The sequence below is a fragment of the Phocoena phocoena genome, chromosome 10, assembly GCF_963924675.1.
Source record: "Phocoena phocoena chromosome 10, mPhoPho1.1, whole genome shotgun sequence".
NCBI lineage: Eukaryota > Metazoa > Chordata > Mammalia > Artiodactyla > Phocoenidae > Phocoena > Phocoena phocoena.
The window spans coordinates 17,936,046-17,955,750 of record NC_089228.1 but is presented as its reverse complement, the minus strand read 5'-3'; the positions used below and the strand labels follow the sequence as shown (position 1 = coordinate 17,955,750).

The window sequence follows — 19,705 nt, the reverse complement described above, 5'->3', positions numbered from 1 at the left end:
ATTCTTCCCAAATGAGGTCTCATCACTTGTTCAGCTACGCAAGCCACAGACTCAGGCGCTGTCCTCCGTGACGGCTTCTCCCTCTCTCCCCAAATCCATTTTAGTCCCTAAATCCTACTTCCCTGGTCAGGCTACACTCATCCTTCACAAGGAGCTTTCTAGCTGGTGCAACATGCAATTCACACTACTACCCCAGTGATCTTCTCCCATCGTGTGCCTAAGATCCTTCTCCAGCTTCCCACAGTTCTCAAGACCGAGATAAAAACTCTTAACATTATGCAGAAGCTACTGTACAGTCTGGGCCTTGCCTGAATCACCAGCCGCATCTTGATCCATCCACACACACATATACCTTTTATGTTTCAGCCACCCTGGCTGAACATCCTAATGTTCTTTCAATTTCTTGAACTCATACAAAATTCCCTCCTGCCGCATGACCTCTGCTAGTGGGCCTCCTACATTCTGTGAAATCCATCACCTCGCTTAAGTTAACTCCTGCTTGTACTCTGGTACTCAAAGCAAGTACTTCCCCAAGGAAAGCTTCCCCGGTCATCACCTGCCCCCTCTTCGTATCCCCCCACCAGACCAGGCTGGATATAATGTGCTTTCACAGGAGCATGAATCTTTTTTCTTGGAGCACTTTCCAAGCTTTTGCTTTTACGTTTTGGGTATGCGATTCTTTGATTAACATCTCTCTTCCATTAGACCATAAATTCCATGGGGCGTGGGAGCATGTCTGGGTTTTGCTTACCACTGGAGGCTCAGAACCTTAGCACGGAATGCTGCCCAGAGTAAGAACTCATAAATATCTGTTGAATGAACAGATGGTTGGGAGAACAGATACTCTAGCCTATAGCAGTCACAACTTACAAACCACCATCACCGCCACTTGGTAACAAGACCCCCAAAGATGTGAAACAGAGTAGGTGTGTGGCCTCACCTCTCACTCCCAAGCCTCAAGGGGAGAGCCCATCTTTGACTGGCAGGTGACCTTTGAAAAAGTATGATCAATGGAAACATGGTGGAAGATCTGTGTAAGCTTGTGTTAACCAAAAACAAAGATGTTTTCCCATAAACCTGGAGCAAGACTGGATCTTTCTGATAAAAAGGTAACATAAACCTAGTACGTACCTCCTGAACATTCTAGATTTGAAATTTCCATCTGAAATCATGGGTTACGATAACGCTTCTGAAGCATAAGTATGTAGAGTACAGATGTGTTCAGAATAAAAGCTTCACAACTTCCTGAGTTTTGAAAGCTTGTATTTTATTAATCTAGTATTTAGTCAAGTGGAGACCCTTTGCCAATAGTTTTATTCATTCAGATGGCTTTAGCTTACCCAGCTCAAGTGAAATCCTTTTAACTGTTTTATCTGTTAAAACAGGTATATAGGACACGTGCTGACAACTGTAATTTTAAACATCAAGTTAGAAATGAAGTGAATTTTTTTCAGTAAGAACAAAACCCTTACTTTCTTGAAGCTTTAGGATATTCTACGGATAGAAAATCTAAACTGGCTGGCAAGCTTACTTGGAACGGCCAAGGGTACTTAATACTAGATGTGAGATGGTGTTTTATTCTTTGCTCAAAGTGTCTTTTGTGTTCTAGGAAGGTATCAAAAATGAGATCGCCGAAGAACAACTTTGGGTGTGTATGCGGCTTGAGGTTACAGGGCAAGAAAGAGCCTGAAGAAAACAAGATCATCAGAACAGACATCACTTTTCACATTTCACCATCATTTAAGGCACACCACATAATTATAAATCTGTGATGTAAAGTGATATTTCATCCATCACAAGGCCAACAGCAGTTCACCTACACAAAGGACAAGTATGCCATGATATCAGAGTATATTCTGCCACTTGATGTATTGTAAACCTGAGAACAGATACACAGGAGACGTCTGATGGTCTGGTGTCTTTTTTCTGCTCTATATAATTTTTTTTTTTTTTAATTAATTTATTTATTTTGGCTGCGTTTGGTCTTTGTTTCCGTGCGAGGGCTTCCTCTAGTTGTGGCAAGTGGGCGCCACTCTTCATCGCGGTGCGTGGGCCTCTCACTATCGCGGCCCCTCTTGTTGCGGAGCACAGGCTCCAGACGCGCAGGCTCAGTAGTTGTGGCTCACGGGCCTAGTTGCTCCGCGGCACGTGGGATCTTCCCAGACCAGGGCTTGAACCCGTGTCCCCTGCATTGGCAGGCGGATTCTCAACCACTGCGCCACCAGGGAAGCCCTCTATATAATTTTATATTGAATAAATAATAAAATGGTGCACCCAGCAAGGAGAGAAACTCCACATCTGAAGATAATGTCAAATTACTACTTGACTTAAATGCTAAGTTCATATTTGAGAAAGCTCAAGCAAGTACTGATAGATTATCTATGTATGTCTACTTCATTTCATTCAGGACATAAGGGCTTTCTTTTTTCATTCGTTTGCTGATTTAGTTGGGCCTTAAGTGCAGATCACCACACTTTTTACTTCATTCAGTTCTGTAATATTCTCTTACACGTAAGGAAAAAAAAAAACAAGCACTGATATCACCCTTGTAATTTCCTAAAATGCCCATCAGGGAAAAAATAAAATACATGTTCAATGTAAACATACCCAAAAAGTAAGTATAAAGTAGAAAAGCCACCCGTAAATCCACAAGCCAGAGATAACTTTTATCAACATTAATGTGCTTCCTTCTAGGGTTTTTGTTCTGTGAATATGTTTTTTTTTTTTTTTAAACAGTAACATCACTTTAGAATGAACAGCCATGTTGGCCAGCCTTTTATTTTATTTTATTTATTTATTTATTTATTTTATTCATTTATTTTTGGCTGCGTTGGGCCTTCGTTGCTGTGCACTGGCTTCTCTAGTTGTGGCGAGCGAGGGCTACTCTTCGTTGCGGCGCGCAGGCTTCTCATTGCGGTGGCTGCTCTTGTTGCGGAGCACGGGCTCTAGGCACGCGGCCTTCAGTAGTTGTGGCACATGGGCTCAGGAGTTGTGGCACACAGGCTGAGTTGCTCCGCAGCATGTGGGATCTTCCCAGACCAGGGCTCGAACCCATGCCGCCTGCATTGGCAGGCGGATTCTTAACCACTGTGCCACCAGGGAAGCCCAATACATATTTCTTAATGTGATTGAGCCATCTCAGCATGTACAGCTCTATACACGTGGCTTTTGCCATTTAACTTTCCAGTTATGATTTTTCACGATAGTGTAGTGTCTTTAACCTTCCCAGACAGTGGGTTCCTTGCTGTGGAAATTTTGACCTTGATCTAACCTCCAGCACTGAGTACAACACTGGTCATAGTAGATATTCAATAAATTTTGGACTCAATCAGACTCTGAATTCATTTAAACAAATGAACCACAAAGAAAAGAAATATTTATAATTACAAGTAACTGAGTTTAATAATTAAATTATAATTAATACACTATTAATAATTAACAAGCAATTACAACTATAAATATTTTAGATAAAGAAGGTGTGATCTAAGACACTATTACACATAGGTATCTCCCTTTTGGAAAGAGAATTAAATTGAATGGCTATCCACGACATCCTTCAGTTACACAGTGGATCGCCTGTCTGTCTCCTGCTCGGGTGTGTAACTTGGAGATGACCTGGGGAATGTCCTGGAATTGAAGGCCAGAGTATCTTCCTCCTCCTCAACTGGCTCATGTTCTCTGTCTCGGGACTTGCGGACAGCGTGTGGCTGCTGGTCCCTTGATGGTCGATTCTTGCGCCTGACTCCTCGGGGAGGTTGCAGGGCAGTCCCCACACCAACCTCTGGGTCCATACTGCTCAACAGTAAGCAGGGGACATGGAAGTGACCTAAACATCCACCCATCCAACCATCCGAACCTCCACACACTGCTCTCTCTCCTACACCTCCAGCCCATTTTGACTTTCTCAGATCTGAGTAGATAAGCACCCGCAAAAAGTTCTGTTTCCTTTGACATCCATCTGGACACATAACGTCTGTGTAGGTAAGTGCATGTATCCTTATCTTGTCATTAGGCCAAGAAGAACAGGACATACACTGAAGGTCCTAGAGACAGAGGTTTAGTATCGTGTAAAGACAGGGTAAAACTGCTACTTTTCATTGAAGCTTTTTACTGAATTAGAAAGAAAATTTTCAGTTCCACGAGCATTTACTAATAAGTGACCAGCATCCTGCTAGGTGCCAGGGTACCAAGTTGAATAGGTGCTTTGCCCTTTAGGACATTCACAGTCCAGATTTCTTTGGCTCCTTTTCTTTGGATCAGTAATTAACAATGAAATCACAAAATCACTCCTCATGGAATCCTAACATCTTGAGACTGAACCTCTATTATACCCCACTCCCAAACCTATAGGAGCATCCATTTCAAATTGCATTCTTTTTTTCTCATAAGGATAGTTGGCTTTTTGTTCTTTCACGTTTTAAGTTAATACATAAGAATCCCGAAAGCAAAAGACAAGGTGTCTGGGCACAAGAAATACATGTTATCATCATGACAAAGGCTCTGCATTCCAGAGTTAGGCTTCTTTCTCTCCACTCATCAAACAGAACATAAAACTGAAGCAGGAAGGGACCATTTTACATCTGGCACAAATCTCAAGCTCTGGAAGTTGAGTTTCTTTGTCTTCAACTACGTTCAAGCAACTAGCAGAGGCTGACTGGAGTCCCTGAACCCCAACTCCAGTTTCTTAGGCGAGACAACCCCTCCCCGGCCATAATTCAGGCTTTGAGAATAAATTTACTAAGTGCTTCCCTTTGGAAATAAAGATGGTTATTCCTCTAAACTTTGGATCAAGTAGCCCATCATTGAAAAAGTTTGGGACCCACAAAACATGACTTTTGCCACTGATCCATACATTAAATACTAGTGAAGCTTAAGATTCTTCTTAATCAATAAACACAGAGCTATTATAGTTTTCCTGCACTCTAGAAAGATTGTTTTACGCACTCCGTGGCCTTAAGTGAAGCTCACTTTAGAGGCCACTATAATAGAAGATTTGGAGAATAAACATCTAAATCAAAATCACAATTTTACAATATCAGAAAACTATCCAGGAAAAAGAGGTAAGACAAACATATAATAAAAACAGAAAACAGTGCCTCATGAAAATACTAATGTATCATTTTAACAAAAGCAGAAGCTTCTATGAGGAAAAAACAACATAAGCATCTAAGAGTTGACATTTTCTTTAGTTTAAACCTTCCAAAAGGCCACACTAAGTAAAAACATCTAAAAATGGATCAGAAATTTGCTGAAATTGGGCTTCCCTGGTGGCACTGGTTAAGAATCCGCCTGCCAATGCAGGGGACATGGGTTCGAGCCCTGGTCTGGGAAGATCCCACATGCCGCGGAGCAACTAAGCCCGTGTGCCACAACTACTGAGCTTGTGCTCTACAGCGCATGAGCCACAACTACTGAAGCCCACACGCCTAGAGCCTATGCTCCGCAACGAGAAGCCACCGCAATGAGAAGCCCGCACACTGCAACGAAGAGTAGCCCCCGCTCGCCGCAACTAGAGAGAGTCCGCACGCAGCAATGAAGACCCAATGCAGCCAAAAATAAATAAATAAAAATTTTAAAAAATTGCTGAAATCTATACACTTAAAATACACTCTGTCAAATTCCTCCAATGCTCTGTTAATATCTATATTTTGAAAGATAAAAACTATCCTTGGAAAGCTGTTTAAACTGAGAACAGCAAATAATCAATGATAAAATTATCTACAATTAACATCATATATCACTTACAATCTACGAATATACCTCAGGGACGCCCTTTTCCCACCCATGGCACAACAGTACTCTCAAAAGCTCTATTTACAATTTTCCCAGCTTCTATTTATTCAGGAAAGTAGTCAGAGCAGGAAATGGGACCAGTCAAATGATCACAATCAATCTCATCACCTTCATAACATGCTGTGAATGTAATTAATCTTCTATTTGTTTAGGGGACTTCACACCCCTTACATTAAGGCAGCAACTCCCAGTTGGCTTCAGTTGAGATAATTATGTTATAACAAGGATTGGGTTTCAGTCATATTTGGCAGAAGAAAAAGGAAATTGTACTTGAAGTTGTCAGTTTTTTTAAAAAGCTTTCTTGTGACTCCATTCAAAGGATGCTCTTGACAAAGCTCTCCTTAAACAGAGCACTTTCTAAGTTAGATAACCACACATATGCCACATTAATCAATGTAAGCCTCTTCTCTGAGTGAGATGTGAAGAGCATCCGAGCACAAGGAAAATTCTATCTGAAGCAGAGAATACGGGTTCACAAAACCTGACTACATCAATTCCCACCGGAACTCACTTGATCCTGCCAGTCTCCTCCACCGAGAATCCTCCCAAGACCTATGACGTGCAAAAGTACATTAGAACAGGGAGGTGAAGGAAAATACCAATTTGCTCACATAGTAGCTAATTATACTCTGTGAAAAGCCAGGGCTCCAGCAAGCCAAAACCAAGGATTTAAGAAGTCTGGAGCCAAGTATCTGGGAACAAAACGAGTAAGGACAGAGACAAAAACCAAACACAGCCACCCAGCTGTAGTCCTCGAATGGCCTGACACGTACAAGCCTCCCTGTAAATGCCCTCACTTTCCAGTCTGGGAGCTGCCCACTCACCCCTGCAAGTCTGTATCTTTTTTATAAGAACTTGTATTCACACTTTATCCTCTAATGTCTACCACCTTTAGAAAATTAATATGAAAATATAAAGCCTTGCTCACTTTATTTTTACAAACCTCAATTTTTATTAATATAGCAAAATCACAATGCCCACAGTACAGGTAGAAGTAAAAATGATAAATGAATTATGTTTCCAAATTTCTAAACATTTTCCCACCTGCCAAACCTATTTTTTTCAAGGTCTAGATTAGAATGTTTGTATGTAGTAAGCCCCTCAGGCATCTTAATATATCTCAATAATATTTCATTGCCTTTCAATAGCATTTAAGCTCTTGGAAAAACAAAATGTGCAAGAAACGGAGCTTTACTGATTTGAGTTCCAGTTCTTAGTAAACAACGAAACAAAATGTGGTATCCTAAAATAGGAAAAGGACATTAGGTAAAAACTAGGAAAAGCTAAATGAATCTATGGACTTGAGCTAATAATAATGTATCAATAATGGTTCATTAATTGTAACAAGTTACCATACCAATGTAAGAAGTTAATAATAGGGGAAACTGAATGTGGGGTATCTGGGAACTCTCTGTATCATCTTCACAATTTTTCTGTAAATCTACAACTATTCTAAAATAAAAAAGGTCACCTTAAAAAAAAAACAAGGATATTACACATTAAAAAAAACAAAGAAACAACAAGTAAAACAACAACAAAAAGCTCCACAAAACCTGAACATTCAGATATAGAATTCTTTGGCTAGTTTTCTCAATGTGTACAGTGACATGGAGCATTCATATCTTTACAAAGGTTTATTTTGTCCTGAAATCTTTAGGAACATTCGTAATCTCATGATTTATTGGCACATTTCTTGTTAGAGAAGTCTAATGAAGAGCAGCAGTCCCCAGTGGGCATTGCTGAACTACCGGTGATAAGGTGAAGAAGCATTAAGTAAATCCTTTCTATATGAAACCGCACTGAAGGGCTACGGTGAATGGATATTGGCATGTACTAATCTTTTCTTATGGAGATAAAACCCACTCCCATCCAGGACGAATTGGTGGATTTAATTAAAAATAAACAGTAAAACTGAGGAGCAACCTGACAGGCCTGAATAAGCACCTTCCCAAGAATGATTTCAATTCAAGGGAGGTTTAACTTGCTTGAAATTCTGCACAATTGTTTCTTGAAATTTCTACATGCTAACCATTAGCAGCTAATGTAACCCTTAATGTTGTACCATTGTCAGAGAAGTAACTTCCCCTGCAGAAGTGGAACCACCTAGAGTAACTGATGATCAGCCTGAACTGAACAGCCCTCTGAAACCAGCCTCAGCACTGTATATTATTATGAGTATCAGTGACACAGGCAGTGGTAGGTGTCAGGGCTCGCCCTTAGCTATGGCTCAGAATGCTGTCATGGAATTCCAGCAGCAACCTCTTAAGGGGTCCGCATGCCCCACATGCACCCTGCTCTGAGAATGGGTACTCACTGGTGACAAAGGGTGTCAAAGGTGACAAAGCCCTGGGACCCTGTGTGTACCACTTTAGGGGGCACCCCCACTCCACGCCCTCTGTGACCAAGGCAACTAGACCAGGAAAAAACACGGACCCATGCTGGGCCAACCACATCCCCTCTCCCTTGGAATCATAAACAAGGGACTCTAGTCCATCTCTACTGAAACTAGGCACATGGAAACTCAGAGCTGTAGAAGAGCCATTCTCCTCCATATGCACCAAAGGGAGAAGAGCAGCAGGGACCTGCAGAAATAAGCAACTCGAGGGACCACATGTCACCAGAAAGTAAGCCAACCCCACACTTCGTGCCTTGAGCTCACGGGGCCCAGCTGTACTCAGCGCCTGGGTCCCAGAAGATAACCTGCAGCCTCCTAATAAAGTCCCCATTTTTACTATAAAAGTCCGACTGGTTTTCTCATATGTAACCAAGTGATTTTTTTTTTTAATTTATTTTTGGCTGCGTCGGGTCTTTGTTTCTCTAGTTGCAGTGAGAGGGGGCTACTCTTCGTGGCGGTGCACCGGCTTCTCATTGCGGTGGCTTCTCTTGCCACGAAGCACGGACTCTAGGTGCGCGGGCTTCAGTAGTTGTGGCACGTGGGTTCAGCAGTTGTGGCTCACGGGCTCCAGGGCGCAGGCTCAGTAGCTGTGGCGCATGGGCTTAGTTGCTCCGCAGCATGTGGGATCCTCCTGGACCAGGGCTCGAATCCACGTCCCCTGCATTGGCAGGCGGACTCTTAACCACTGTGCCACCAGGGAAGCCCACCAAGTGATTTCTAAGTCAAAAATACCGCGACAGTCTCCAGCACACCGAAGGGAGAAATAAGCGTTTCAGATCTGGCCCTGTTACTAAAACATCATGACCTCAGGCTAACTGCAGACTCTCTTATTTAATAACAAAGGGAAACTAAAGGACAGATAAAACTGTGATCCAAATGCAAAAACGCCTCACGTCCATTCTTGCCCTTCTAAGCCACCAGAGCTACAAGCAGGAAATCTGTTCTCCACGTTGCTTACACGTTTGACTTGCGACTCTGCATGATGCTATTTTCCCAGCCTGGAATGCATCCACTCCTGATTATCATTATACTCATATGTGTAACAGTACTGTACAACCAGATACCATTCTTTATGTTTTCCTATTAATTCATATCCCTTCTTTGTCCAACTCTTCTCTATACATCTTTTCCAGCTGTGATCCAAATGTTCCCGACTCTTTCTTTATGGATACTCCTTAGAGACCTCAAATCAACATTTCTGAAACTGAACTCCTCGTCTTTCCACCCTCTCACTTCTCTTCCAACCTACCCCCTCCAGTATGATTTAATTTCAGCGAAGGCACCTCCGACGGCCCCATTAACTGGCCCAAGGCAAAATCCAGACCTCACCTTTGACTGGCCCCATTCTCACTCTCCCCTGAGATCCCATCCTTATTCAGTCCTGTCTCATCTACCCCTTAAACCTGACCACTAGTCTCCTTCTCCACTCTCACTGCCCGGGCTCAGGCTACAGCTGCCTTTTGCCTGGATCACTCACCTCCTAACTAGCCTTTCAGCCTTGAGTCTGAGCTCTGCCCTCACCCCAATTCATTCCCCACAATGTAACCTGATGGATCTTCCCAGAATCTAAATCTTACTGTGTCGCTCACACAGACACTCCATCGCTTAAACTCTTCAGCTGCTCCACACTCTCCCAGGACAAACCTCAAACATCTTCATGTGGCCAATGATCTACAAGAACTCTCCAGCCTCACTTCCTTTCTCTCATTCCTGTACCGAGATCCAACCGTTCTGAGCTCTTTAAAAGGGCCACATTCCTCCGTCCCTGTTGTCTGAAATGCCCTCCACCCCTGCTTCCCCATCTGCATCTGACCACCCCTTCCTGACCTTTCGGCTCTCAGCTTCAACTCTTCCTTCCGGAAGTGGTTTCCTATACCCCAAGACTAAGCATGTGGCCTCCTAGCTCCTATAGCACCCATACTTCCCCACTGTGGCTGCTGCTATCAGGCTACGGCATAACATTTTCCTTCTGTCTATGTTCCCCACTAGAAGATCAGCTTCAAGGTGTTGTGTCCCTTGTTCACCGGAATATCCCCACCACCTATCTCAGTACCTGGCATAGAGTAGGGCTCAATAATTAGTGGTTGAAAAAAATAAATAATTCTGTTTCTACATTCAGTGCCGATGTTTTACCTCTGCATATGAGTGACCCCCCACTCCCACGGCTTTTGGCAGATAAACCAGGAACAAGAGAAAGCCAAAAGGAAGAGAGCTACACTGTTCTCAGGAATATAACCCTATCCCCTACCAAATCACATACACAGAGGAAGCAAAGCAGTATGAAGCAATGATATGGTCCTAAGTTTTCTAAAGTTTTAAGATTTCAGTGCAGAAATGCCTTGGGTTTATTCACAATTGAGGAAGCTGAGGTCCAGGATTTATCAAATAAAACAAAACTATTAGGTGATGGAGTTGTTTCCCTCTACAAACTTTGCACGTTAGTGTCCAAAGGGTTGCAAAGTAAGATTTCATTTTGGGGGGTGGGGGGAAGAATGCGAAAAAGCAGTGAAAAAACAAATGCATGGAGAGTATTAATCACAGTAAACCATCTATCAGTTCAATGTAAAAAGGTTCAGTGTTTCAAAGACATACATTTTCTTTTTCCCCCTTAAGTACCTACCTTAAAAAACTACACTAGAGAATACAAAGATACAGAACCTTCATGACAAGCTCAGACTTGTACTCAAGTTAGCTGGGACTTTAGATCTTAATTTCTTTTAAATAAAAATAGACAATGAAAAATTTTCCATGCAGAAAAACAAAATAACACCATATTCTATCCCATGTCATTTCAAATTACACCGTGCATTAAAACCATAAAGTATCAAGTTTTCTTCAGTGGGTGTGTACTTCTTGTATAATGAGGAACCAATTAGTTTATTTTAAAAATACTATGCTATGGATATTATGCTATAAAGGAAAATGATTTATAGGGTACTATTATAAATATTAAACACATTACAAAATGATATGTGCAGTATTACTTCCACTGGTTTAAAAATGCACTGGAAAATAGAGAAAATACTAACACTGGTGCATTAGATGAAGTGATGGAGTGATTTGCTAAGGTCTTATGGTCCATGAGAGGCAGGGCTGGAACATATTTTACAGGACAAGCTTTTCCACCCCAGCTTAAACCGAAGGGTGTAAAACGCTGAACTTTCAGTAGGTCAGAACTACCAGTGCTACTGGTGAGTACAGCCCACTGGAAAAGAAATGAGGGGAAGGGCGAAGTCTTTTATTGAATGTAGCTAAAAATGTCAATAAAAATAAGTTAGAGCTAATTTACAGTTTGGTTTAAAAAGAAAAAAATGAAATGCTCCTTCAACTGGCTCTACTAGATACCATTCACTTAAACTAAAATTTACTGTGCTCACAAGGGACTGTAATGGGCCCAGATAGGTGCTCATTCACACGGACTTTAAAATTTTAAAGGGAGAAAGAGGTATGCCCAATGTGAGGCAGAGAGGACATGTGCCTAATATCCCGGAGGAAGACAGATAAATCCTTAATCCCTCTTCCTATAGGAAAAGCGCTCTACAGGGAGGGCTCCCTGCACACCACCTCACCCCGCCCCCCCATACCATGGGCAAAGACAACGGCTTGTCTAGGTGGTATATCTGGAAAAACATGAAATCTGGAGCCAGAAGACCTGAGACTATCACAGACCTATCTCTTATAACCTATATGACCTCAAGCAAACCACTCTGCATGCTGCCACCCAGAGTGTATTTGCTGCAGGGGCCACCACACTCAAAACTTCCAATGAAGCTTACAGGAAAGGATGGCAGGAAGTGTTCCTTTTCAGAAAAATTATGTGCAGAGTCTATAACTCAAAAATGCAGCAGCTTCAGTTTTTAAGCTCTGCAAATGTGCTCTACAAGACACATATCACAAGGTAAACTAACTACGAAGCACTAGAGCAAAACTTACCACAGTTGTTGCCCTAACTTCATTAATTCAGTATAAGAATGACTTTGCTACCCATATTCTAGTAAGTTTTTGCCAGAGTAAATGTCTGTCTGACTGTAAAAATGGAATGCTAGTCAGAATTTAGCACTTGCCTGGTATTTCAAATAAAACTTCACACAGTCATTATTATTATAATCAAAAACATCAAATAGAGACTAAGAAAAATGCAGAACTATTTTAATACATAAAAATAAGGTGCTAGATTTCACTAATAAACTGTATGGGAAAGAAATAAAATAGGTGAAAAGTAAGGAAGAAATTAATTATGGAAATTATGGACATTCACCACAGTATTATTAATTCAGAGCCAAGAAAGTTCACAGTAAAGATGATACTGGAAAGTTCAATTATGCTGTGCTTGAAATATTAAGAATAAAATTAGAAAATTTGATTAAAATTAGGTTCTCTTACTTCAAGGGGGAGGGGAAAACAGTTGGGCTAGACTAGAGTTAAAACATAACCCACCAAGTGAAAACACACAGCTTATTTAGGGATAGGAAAGTTACAGTCAAACTGGTAAAGGTGAAAATTTTTTTTCCAAAGTAATTTGAAGAGTTCCTGCTGGTTTCTCTCTTCTACCTTGCTCGCAATACATTAACATCTTTTTAAAAATTACTATTATCATAACAATGACTAGAAACCTAAGAATGTCGTTTCATTTCCTGCAACTTGAAACCCAGGGGAAAAAATTTTTTTAAGTGAAAAAAAGTCCTATTAATCCCCACATCAACTTGAGGGTGTATACCCTTCTAGTTCAATGAAATACGATCTTCTCTCTAGTCAATAAAGAATGCCACAAATAGAGGAAGGAGGCATTCACAGAAATGGGATCCTAGCACAAACGTCGATGCTCATTACATGCTTATAAAATCCTCACCCTGAAAGAAAAAAAGAAAAACCTAAACCCTCACAAATAGGCTATTTCAATTTAATTTTATTATGAAAACAACAGGAAATGGCAGCAGGGTATTCGATAAGCTCAATTAGCAGGAGGATCAAATGAAGTGATGACATACCATCATGACCTCAGGGGTTAAAGATGCAATTTTCCATCTGGCGAAATCTAGATTTCCAACTCGAATGCTGACACCACCTGCTGTATGTTATTGGCGATATCTTGAGCAGTCCCTAGGCATTTTGCTTACAACAGGTAGAGCCTCAAGTTTTTTCCTTATTTCACTCTGCAATATAATTGCTTCCCCATGAACAGAAATCAAAAATAAATTCTATATAATGGTTCACTCAAAACAGGCATTAAACGCCATCCTAAAGCATTCATTTACCGATCACACTAATAGTAAAAATATCATGATCATTTTTCTTCTAAGTCACAAATGATGTTGTGCCATCTTTTTCTCTAGCACCTAAGAATTATTCCAATCAAAGGCTCTCTTTGTATGTTCTCCATTAACAGTCTCTTGCTACTAAAATGGATATTTTGGGCACGTCTGATAAGAATCAGGTCTATAGAACACCCTTTACAAAATGAAAATTCACTGCATTTTTAAACTTGATATGCTTCCTTGAGTGAGGCAATGGCAAACAATTAAAAAATTTTTTACATACCAAGTTCAAGGAGGCTATTTGTAAATGTTCAGACCCTTAGATACATTTTATTAGGCCCTGAAGACTTTCGTTCTTCTACTCTGAATAAAGGATTCTGTAAGCCAGTGATTAACCAAAGAGGGCACAGCTCTCGTTGTGATTACATTTGATTAGGTTTGTATCCTGTGATGTTTACACATATGCCTGCACACACACTCACATTCACACCCCACTGTAATTAAACCACAGACACAGGTTCAGATAGACCAGTCTTGAGATTTCACTGAGGACAGTCAATAGCGTAACAGTGAAGAGTCACAACTGTCAGTTTTAACACATATTTTCCAGGCGGTACCAATTTTTTTCTAGGAAAATTAACCTTTTTGTCATCTGCACCTCCTCCCTAAGCAACTTCACCAAGTTCCTTGTGCTGATACAGGACTTCTCAAATGTTTGGTACCTGTACGGGTTTGTCCCTGATTAAAACTTATCCTCCAGGTTATTTCATGTGCTTCCTTCCAGGTAAGTAGGTGTTCCGGAAATGGGAGCATGTAAAATTTGTAACTGAAAACTTACTTGGCTTTCTGAATCCACACACAGTAGTCTGAGATGTAGAGATCATTTAGAATGTAAGCTGGGTCATTTTCCTGAAAAATTTTGTGAATGTCCAGTAGGCACTTTAAAACTGCACTTTTACCTGAAGGAAATTGAAAAAAAATCAAATCATCCTCAAGGAAAAACATCTGGTTTTTTTTTTAACTGAGAAATTCACACACTGAGGGGTAATATATTTATGGCAGCTCAGAGTTTTAATCATTTTTTGAATATTTTTCATATTCTTTTATTGCAAGAAATTGTATCAGTACTATTAAGTCCAAACCTCTTTATTTTTCTCCTTAAGAATTATGAAAAAATCTTTATATTCTATTGTTATAGCTGATTAATTGTGGTTACCTTAAAAATAACATAAAACATGAGTAGGTACATTAAATGACAAGGAGAGAAGCTTCCTAAGTAAATGAGTATTTAAATGCATCATAACTTTAGACAATGTTCTTCTATTTCAAGCTTTCAAAATACCATAGAAAATTATATTTTAGTTTTCAAATGTCTCTATTTCTTACATCAACATTTTTTGTCAAGGAATTATCTAGTACAAACTTAAATTTTTTCACCTTGAAGAACTGAAGAAAACTCAGACTGAAAACTAAAATATCATAGCCCTACTTCAAAAACAAGCTGACAAAATCACTTGGAAAAAAAGCCATCAAATACTGAAGTCTTGTTCAACCTAATTACTTCCTCCTGGTTGTTAAATGAACCTAATTTTAATCCAAACCCAAGCCTACAAAAGGAATCACACAACTCGACAATTCCCTAGGTGTTCCAAACTTCAAGACGGTCCCTGAAATTTATTAACCATCAGGCAAATTACTATATCTACAGTAGTACCACTTCCTTAGATCTGTGAAATACGGCATTTTCAGTTTCACTGTTTCATTCTTATCTTTATAGTCCTAAAACGTGAAAATGCTGTACACTGACTTCGTGAAGACACTGGATGTGCTTTCATCGACATTTCCCACTTGACTTTTAGATATGATGAAAGGACCGTGAGCTACCTAATGACCTCACAAGATGCCAAAATCGCTGCCACTAAATTTTTAACACAATTAACACTAGAAAGTGAGCTTCATAAGAGCAGGGACTTGTTTTATTTAGTCATTAATCCCCAATACCTAGAACAGAACCTTGAAGCAGTACATTTTCAATTGAAGTATTTTAAGGATGAATGAATGACCCGGTAATCACCTGCTTAAAGCCTCACAATGTCTTCCATCCCCTAGCCTCACACACCAAGCCCTGACGACTTTTCTCTGGAAATGCCTCTTGTAGCTGCCCTTTCCCCACCACTCCCGGACCACCCATCCTCACTCGTGCGGAGATTATAAATTCTTCCGCATCCCTCGGACTCTCTCCCGCTGAGCCCTCTGACATTGCATTTTGATGCACTGCTTTCATCAGGGCCCTACCTGCGCTTGCTTTCAAGACTCTGTGGACTTGTCCGTGGCCCATTACTCAACTGCTTCCCCACACCTGGAAGGCCTTTTCCTCTCTGTTCCACCTGGAGGGATCCTAGCCTGCCTTCACAGTCCAGCTCAAGCCTTCATCCTGCAGGAAGCCCGGACTGACTTCCCTAATCGTCAGAGCTCTTACTAAACCCTGCAAAGGAGAGAAAGGGAAAGGAAACTCGGCTGATTCTCCTCATAACCTCCTTTGCTCACTTCACAGAAGGAGAAACTGAGGCTCAAGGACCGTTAAGATACACTGCCATTGAGTGGAGGGCCCAGGATCCAAATTCTTAATTTACTGACTCCCGAAGCTACCCGCTATGCTACCCATGTGTTCTTGGGCCATTCGGTCTACATCACGTTTTTATTATTTGAGTTAAGCAGGTAGTAAGTTCAAAACAGGGGCCATGTTTTTTTCAAAAATTTTCACTATGTGGCTTCCTCATACGCAGAGGGGAGGAATGTCAATAAACGCTCCACTGCTCAAGGGGTTAAAAGGAATACTTAGAAGGCCTAAAACTACACTTGGTTAAGTCAAGGTCTTTGTGTCTTATCAAAGTGGCCCAGGGCAACTACGTGTAACGAAGAGTGGGGATCCCCCCACGCCCCAGGCCTAGAAGGCAGAGTCTGATGACAGGAGGAGAGAATACAATCAAAACTCACAAAACCGATGTTATCCAAACAGAAAAAAATCAAGGGAGAGCTAACTAAACTGTGAGAATTTTTGGAACAGTTTAAATTGCAACAGAGAAAAAACGTCAGGGCAAGGGTATGCCAATTTCTTACTCTCTCTCTCTCTCTCTCTCTCTCTCTCTCTCTCTCTCTCTCGCTTGTTTGTGGGGAGGGGGACAGGGGGGTTTATGACAACTACTAACTTAAAGTTTTAAAAGTCAGCCATAGGTCTTTACCCAAAAAATAAACCATTCACTTGAAGCTTGTATAAGCTCCTCTATAGCGTGACGCCCCTGAATACTGCCTCTTGAGGACATGCCTTACTAACAGAAGTGGGTTAACAGAAAATCCAGGACTTGGAGCTGGGCCTCACAGCAAATAATTCAGTAAGTGAAGAAAAGGGGTAGGTATGCCAGCTTGGAGGGCGGTGTGAAAAGGAGCAGAGTGGGACTTAAAACAGGGTAGGTTTGGGGTACAACAGAAAAAGACCATTTAGGTGGAGCAGATGGTTCCAGGAGAAGAACAAAGGGAGTACACGGGCGAGCCTGGGAGAAGCCAGGCTGTGACAGAGAGCAGGAGATGAACACAGTCAGGCAGGACTGTGGGGACAACACCTAAAGGCAGGTGTGCACGGCGGCGACAGAAGACCCTACACACCAGAGAGTTTTCTGAAAAGGAGTGTGGAATTAAGGTCACGTATTTAATGAGAACCCATTGCAACCGTTACCTGATGAAATTAGAGGAGCTCTCTTCTATTGATACTTGCTAGATGGGATGCTGCCCGATTCATGAATCACTGAATAAAGCCAATTAAATCTTCAAATTAAAAAAAAAATTCCTAGTTCCGTTTTGCAGACATGCCTAACGTGAGGTTGTCCCTTGCTAAGGGCCACAGGCAAGTTGAAATCTTCCAGTTATCACAAAATAACAGCAATAATAATAATAGCAACACCCAAAGTAATCAAATTTAAAGTGAAGCTGCATTGTACTTACATGTTTTGATCCCTATTTTCTTAAAAAAAAAAAAAGACAAATACACATGGAAAAAACTCTTAAACATAAACACCCCCAAATGATATTAATAGTACTCGTCTCCGTAGTCACTGAACAAATGTGTGAGGACCTGGTGTGTGCCAGGCATCGTTTCACACATGGGATTACAGTTATTCTTCTTTAAACGTTCCCCTATTTTCAAAATTCGGCACAATAAACATTTATCTATTTAACAAAAAGTCAGACATTCCTGACTACATAGCTAACCCTTGAAATACTGACAAAGAATGTTAAAATTTTTAAATTCCTATTTCAATTTTCTTTACCTTGTATTTTTGCACAACTGAGAAGCAATATTTAGATCAGGTGATTCTAGAAAATCACACGAGAGGCACTTTTGAAAGAGAAAGTTACGCGTTCTTCAAAAGCTTGTGTTTTCATTCTCAAACTGTTTTCAGTGTGCTACGTGACAAGTAAGGTAAAAGAAAAGTAGGCTCCCGGCAGCTGACACTCTAGAACAAAAAGTACATTAAAACCATCCTGCCCCCAACATTGTGTACTGTTACCCCAAGGCCATACTTGACCTCGTGTGTTCCCACTAAATCACCATAGGTGACTACAGCATCAATAGATGATTACATTACAGCCAGGAAGCTCAGGAAGCATGCAGCTTTTTTTTTTTTTTTTTTTTAATAACATCTCTCTTGCACTGACTGCTCCTTCTCTCAGGTTGCCAACCACTCATCCAACAGCTATCAGCAAAGGAAAGAGCTGGCCCTCCTCCAGGCTGTCACACAGCCAGTGGTTAGAAGGGGACTCAGTGTACCTGCCTCCTGTGGGGCTGTATCCAGTCATGGGCTCGTCACACATCCCATGCGCCTGAAAAACTGCTCAGGCCTAAATCTGAGAGATTCATTTCTGCTCAAAGGCACTGCAGGAAAGTGACTGTTGTTTGCCAGCTCACTGCCTGGTCCAGAGCAGGAAAAAGCAGGTATCTTGCACAGTAACCATGGTAACTATTTTCACCACAGAGATGCAATAACAGGCCTGTCCAAAGAGTTAGGGATTCTCTATGCTCAACCTCGTCCTCATTGAAGCCAACCCTATCCATGGAGCAAAGACTTCTGACACCAAGGTCTCTCCAAGAGAGTCTAAAACCAGTGAAGGCAGTTTAAAACTAGTAACCTGGCATATAAATGACAAGTGCCATGAACGTTTTACCTCAGGGAAAATGACTGTCTAATGACAACAGAGAAACATAGTAACAACATTAAAAAAAAAAAAGGATGATAGTAACAAGCAGGTAGGCAGTAAACAGTATTTAACACAGTCTCTGGCTACGCATTCTCCAGCTTTTCTTTAAAGGGAATGTAAACTAAGAACAATGCGCTTTCCTGTTCTGGACAGATGCGGCATCTCAGGTTAATATATCTTAAACCAGAGACGAGATTGAGCTGTTCTAAATTAGAATCCACTGGCTATTTGAAATCTTCCTATTAGCCGATGAGGTTTGGCCATAATCGCTCACTGACAGACCAAGCTCATGGTTGAAGGCTCTTAAGAAATGGCTCCCATCTCTAGGAGATTAAAAGGATAGTGGATGTTTCCACTGGCTAAAAGCCAGCATAGAAAAAAGATAATAAAAACTGCTAACTCTATATAGCAAGAGCTGAATTTCTTTTCAACTCTTGGTACATTATAGCAATGATATGGCTGTGGTTTTCAGGGTAGCTATTTCTGTCCTTGAAAGTCTGAGCCATACAAGACAAGAAGCCAAAAAGAGTAAAGGAAAAAGAGTGGTTATTCAAAACACCTGGAGGAAAGCATTGCTTGGTCTTCATTTGTAAAATCATCTCAAAATGAAAGCCGACAGGGCTATCATGCTAAAATGCATAACTTAGTAGATATCTGGCTAGAATTCTGGGATTTTTGATGAGACCACATTATCAGGAGGGATAATTCATGAATTATTCTTAACATTAATTTTCAGAGATCATCTGACCATAAAAAGAGATGACAGAAGAACTGTGTCAAATTAATCCAAGTTAAGAGAATCGAAGTGTGGTAATTTGCTTCAATACCGGGCCCTGTTAGGAAGTAGCATAAAGTCCAGTCCCTAACAATTAACACAAACATGCGTTAAATTTAACTTTATGAAAGCTTCTCAGTCTGTTTAGTATTTTTATCCTCAACTTCCTCAGATGCCATTTAAGCTCTTACATTTTGGAGCTGTAATAAGAAACAAATACTGGAAGCCATGATA

At 40.9% G+C, this 19,705-nt stretch overlaps 1 protein-coding gene across 1 annotated transcript in view; it reads right to left on the bottom strand.

Annotated features, from left to right (window-relative positions):
* The window catches only part of SHQ1 (SHQ1, H/ACA ribonucleoprotein assembly factor), an 88,645-nt gene that overhangs the window by 21,481 nt on the left and 47,459 nt on the right, over nt 1-19,705 (bottom strand). Inside the window, 1 exon segment of the mRNA XM_065885890.1 lies at nt 14,282-14,402. Within this exon segment, the coding sequence (XP_065741962.1) occupies nt 14,282-14,402 (121 nt within the window).